Source organism: Acanthisitta chloris, unplaced genomic scaffold (assembly GCF_000695815.1).
Source record: "Acanthisitta chloris isolate BGI_N310 unplaced genomic scaffold, ASM69581v1 scaffold22798, whole genome shotgun sequence".
NCBI classification, from domain to species: Eukaryota; Metazoa; Chordata; class Aves; order Passeriformes; family Acanthisittidae; genus Acanthisitta; species Acanthisitta chloris.
The window spans coordinates 739-5,998 of record NW_008686211.1 but is presented as its reverse complement, the minus strand read 5'-3'; the positions used below and the strand labels follow the sequence as shown (position 1 = coordinate 5,998).

The following is a 5,260-nucleotide window of genomic DNA, read 5'->3' as shown; positions in this document are numbered from 1 at the left end:
GGGAAAGATAGTGTACTGGGTATTCAGAATGTAATAGATTTCCCCTTTATTCTGTAGAAAAGTCTCAGCTGAGTGGTGTAAATCACTTTGCTGTTCAAGGTACTAAACACTAAAAACCACAAAGTACTGGTGCTCTACAAGTATCTAGACCTAATCAATAGCTATTTGTAAGAAGACAGATATTCTCAGCTTTCTTGTACACCTCTTTTCTGAGTAGATGGTATCTTGGAGGTCCCCTAAAGCATACTGAAAACAATATTCAGTACATTTCCCTGAAGTAGTTTGTGGTATGTTTCACTTTAAAGAATGATGGTCTTTTTTACTTTTCAGTAGCTAGTGAAATTATCACTGTTTGTCTCTTACCCACATCACCAGAGCATCACTGGTGTTTACTCAGTCTGGTTTTCAAAGTGCTGAGGGATGCTTAAAGGAAAAGAACTAGAAAGGGCAAAGTATTATTATTCATAGGTAGACAAGAAGCCAGATCATATCTGTAAAATATGTGTTTCATTATTCCTGTGGTACTAATAATGAAGCTAGTAGGGACTCAGAACATGTGATAAACAACTCTAAATTATAGAGCCAGAGTACCAGTCTGGGAATTCTGGTGACAAACCATGAAAAAAGTATCTCAAAGGGAGTAAGATGCCACCAAAAAGGCTTGAGCTGCTATTCCCTTTCTACTAAACTGACTCTCCTATATTGTGCAGTCTTTGTTCTTCACCTTGCCGTAATTTTTAAAACAACAACATTCAGTTCCTTCCAAGTCAGGAAAACAGAGGCTGAGAAAGGACAGTTCACAAAAGAATAAGCAAACACCAAAAAAGTCTCATCATACATATAATCTTCAGTAGACATAATTCTCAATTCATGAAGGCCTATTTCAGCTAGCTTGCCACTAAGGCCTACTTTAGCTACCATGATTTTAGAAACATTTTATCCCACGTTATCAATAGTACAGGCACATACCTCCTTCTTGCTGAAGAGAAGGAGGAGTTATACTACTGTGCCATTCTTAGTGTGATTACTTGTGCTCAGGGCTTTGCAGAGAGTTTTTGTGCAATTTAGAATGGGGTTTATTTGGGCTGTATTAACTCTTGACATATCTTACCTTTTCAAATACTAGTTTTTCTTGAAAGAAGAGTGGAAACACTGCAGGGACACGTTGAGTTTTTTTGCACTGCCCAAATACATAGACACTGAGATAAAGTTCCTCTTTGTCTTTCAGCAGCACTCCAGGACAAGTTATCTGTGGGAGGAACATGCTCATTAAACAAACTGAACTTTAGTTAGAGAAGTAAAGGCTGTTTTCAAGAGAAAAATGAAATGGTCAAGACTGGAATAGTTGGTTTCTGACAGTCAGATTTTAACAGACTAGAGGGAAAAAAATTCTTCTCTGCTTGTAAAGACTAACCAGGAAAAACAGTCACCATTTTAAAATAACCAAATTCTTCTTAATGTACGTAAACACAGTCCACTGTCTTCAACCAAAACTGAAATCTGATATCCCAATGCAGCTTAATACAGCCAATGGCAGGCATGATGCAAGAGCTAATCTTCTGCATGAAAAGTCAGGAAGACTGAAGTCTACGTGATGCCAACACACAAAACCCCATCCAAATTTTAGCCTGACTACAGAATGAGGCTGGCAAATGTACATGCTTAGATATCCATACTCCATTCAGCCACCAGAAAGGGAAAGTTTATTTGCAAATGTTTTATTAACTTTGTGTTCTTATAGGTAAATGACAAAAAGCAATTGTTGCAGCATTACTACCACACGCACAGTTTCTCTGGAAAGTCTGGCCACCTTGGAGAGTACTCAAGGCAGGGAAGGCTTATCATTAGGCTGCCAGATACTGCCACTAATCTCTCAGCTTTCTCAGCACAATTCTTATTGTTTAAGTAACAAGCTATTATGTTTTTAAAGCTCTGATGAACATCGGATATTCTTAGTTGTGTTTTCACAGCAAGGATGTACACAACTCATTGCAAAACTGTTTGCTACTTCCTCCAAGTCACATGGTTTTATTCTGTTACCCAGTCAGAGAATTGGCACCTTTCACTTCAGCTCTCCTGCTCACTTTCTCACTATTATAAGTATGAGGTTGTCTCTTCCAACATAAGGTTGCTGAAGAAAGTGTTCAGACTTCCAATTGCCAGGTAGAAAGACAAAGGAGGAGAGTGACAGGAATTAAGTGGTTTGGTTACAGTCTCCTACTCCCAAATGAACGTTTTACTTGAGAAATCCTAACTGGATTAAAAAGAAAACTGTATAAACAGCAGAAAAACAGCCTCAGGTAAAAGAAATAATAGAAAACAATGTGTGATAGATTATTATAGATACAGTATAAGCTAAAAAATTTGTGCTTCCACTCATAAATAACCAAGGAGGGACAAAAAGGGTTTCCTCTCCATGTAAATAAAGGTTTCAAATCTGCAGGAAAAGTGCCAGAATAATAGATAACCCAATTGAAACAGCCTGTCAAGCATTATACAGCTTCTATGGCACTCGTGCAGTTGCAAGTGTGAACAGGAGAGAGACAGATTTCATTCATACAAGGCAAGATCCCTCCAAACTACATACTACAAGTCGTATCAGCTTAGTTCTTGCTTTTGTCCTCTACATTTTTGTAGAATTTACAATCATTTCTAGCTGGAGTTTTGTGCCTTTCACCTTAGAGAAGGCAACCAATATTTGCCTATTCTTTGAGATGAAAAGTGAGAGATTAGAAGACGTTAGAGAGGGGAAAACTGTGAACAACAGGTGCTATTTTTCCTTGCTACCCTGTAAAAAACCCCAAAATCCTATAAATGAGCATGAGGGTCAAGAGAGCACAGCTGGAAACCTATGATTCTACTACCCTGGAGATAAACTGCACAATTCATGGCCTGGGCTGGAACAGGCAATCTACATGTCCATGTCACTTTAAACCAGCTCCAAAAATGAATGACACATGTATATCTGCAGTTCGTGACACCTGTTTTGTAATATGCAATGCATGGAGCTGCATAACACTTGGGAGATAAACTGAAGCTCTTCTCTGACTGCAAACTGTTCAGGCAGGATTTGGGACTATTTTAAAAACCGTAATAGTATTATCTACAGATCAGCTAAGGAAGAGGGATATCAATGCTGCAATTAACTGACCTTACAAGCAACCAGGAGAACTATGAGTAATGTCTAGGAGAGTGCTACCCTGGATCTTTCTGCTGAATGTTCCCAGCAGGATGGAAAATGTGTACTAGTCCTATTGTTGGGACATCACAAATAGCCATAAAGAAATCACTGAATTAATCTCATGGAAAGGAAGAGAATTTTACTGATCCACAACCCTCTACAGCATTTATTACACACAGTCCTAAAACTGTAGCTGCAGATATAATCAATGAATAAAGCAGGCCTTGAAAACTCCTTTAATTACCTATTACCACCAAAACAAGAAGAGCTCCCTATGAAGGGCAATGGACAGTATTAACTTCTGCTCAGTGCAAGCTTGCAGAAACAACAGCATTTTGGACTGAAGAGTTGCAAAAATAATCTTCTCAATGTGAAGAGATTCCATTTTAGTCTCCTTACCTGGCAGCAATCCACAATGCTATAATTCATCTTTATGCTTAAAGCTTTATCTACCTTCACTGCCACATTTGTGAATTCTCCACGTAGTGATGGCATGAAGAATAATGTGAATTTCATTCTGTTGCTACATGACCAATCTAAATGCCAGCAGCAGAGGTAGACACCAAAATTAGTGTCAAAACCACAAATAACAATGAAATCTCAGTCTGAGCAATCATGAATTATTCAATTTCAATTAATGGCAGGATAAACCAAACAAAAAAAACCCCCTTAGTCTTTAAGTAAGGCTTTCCATTTCGAAAGCGCAACCTTTCAGAAATGAAGAAAACTAGCAGTGAGAGAAACCAAAGAGCTGGTGGACTCAGATCGTGAAATCAGTCTTCTGATTCAACTTCTTGAACAACAAAACTCCTTGAGATCAGTCTTGAAATTTCATTAAGTCAAAATGAGCAAAAGTCATCTGCAACCTATAGCAAGGGAAAACCAAACAGGACAGAACTTCTGACACAAATGGGCAGATTTCAAAGAGGATTGAAAAATATGCAGGAACAGGAAAATGAATCAGAAATTTGGAGAAGACTTAAGTTGCAAATAAAGCAAACATGGAGAAAATGAGTGGATGTAGTATAAACCAACCAAGCTGGGAAAACTAACAAATCTTTGTCCCAAACACAACTGATTGTTTTGCCTTGGTTTTAATGATAGGAGCAAAAAGACAACCTAAAGAATTGAATTATAGAAACAGAAGTTACTCAATACGCACTGGACCTGGACCAAGCCACAGAGAGGTTGAATCACATTCAGCACAGGTTGGAAAGAATGTACTTTTTCTTCCTCAATCTATACATAACTGAAACCTAGGTAATGAAAACAGGGATGGTACCATCTGCTGGAAAATAACAAACACAAAGCCCACGTGAGGCAGAAAGAGAGCTCTGAAAAATGATAACCCCATCAAAATATTTAAATATGCAAAAGTAAAGAACAAAGATATGGAAGAAAACATAACTAGACAAAAGCTGAGCAGTGCATGTTCCATAAAAGTAGATCAATCAAGCAAAACCCTACATTTTCTTGAAAGATTTTTTCCTGGATAAAAGATATCATACACTGCCACAAGAGAAATATTACTTATGATGCAAAAGATAAGAGTTAGTATCAAAGGTTGTACAGAACTGGCCAAAGGACAGAATCAATAATGTACAAAAACTGGGAGGCATCAAGCTGGGGTTACTAATAAAATCATTCCTCTCTATATACTGGGATACATGTCTTTTAACATTTTTAATGACCCTGACTGATATTAAGACATATAGGATAAATGTTGGACTGTTTTTTCCTACATCTCCTAAGGCAACAGTGAGACTGTTGGAATGCAGAGTTGAATTCTGATCCTGATCAATGCAGTTTCAAAGTGGAAGAGTAGTTCCCATCCCTAACATGAAGACTGATGAGTTCATCACACAAAACACTACTTAAAGAACCAGGTCTCTTTAGTTGACAAAGATCAATAGGGAAATGAAAGAACTGCTACCCAAAGAAATACATCAAGAGAGAAAACACCAAGGAAGCAAAAATTACTTAAGTGAAAGGCCAGTGTTGACATTTGTGTCAGAGTAGTCCCTTTTCCATTCTTGTTTGTAGTGCTCAGAGTAGGATGAATAGCAAGTATCCCCCAAC

General features: G+C 37.9%; 1 protein-coding gene across 1 annotated transcript in view; it reads right to left on the bottom strand.

Moving 5' to 3' along the window:
* SPATA6 (spermatogenesis associated 6) overlaps window positions 1–1,270 on the bottom strand; it is a 33,385-nt gene extending 32,115 nt beyond the window's left edge. The window contains exon 1 of the mRNA XM_009080014.1: window positions 1,112–1,270. Coding sequence (XP_009078262.1) covers window positions 1,112–1,270 — 159 coding nt within the window. The remainder of the gene's footprint in view (window positions 1–1,111) is intronic.
* Between the last annotated feature and the right edge of the window lie 3,990 nt (window positions 1,271–5,260).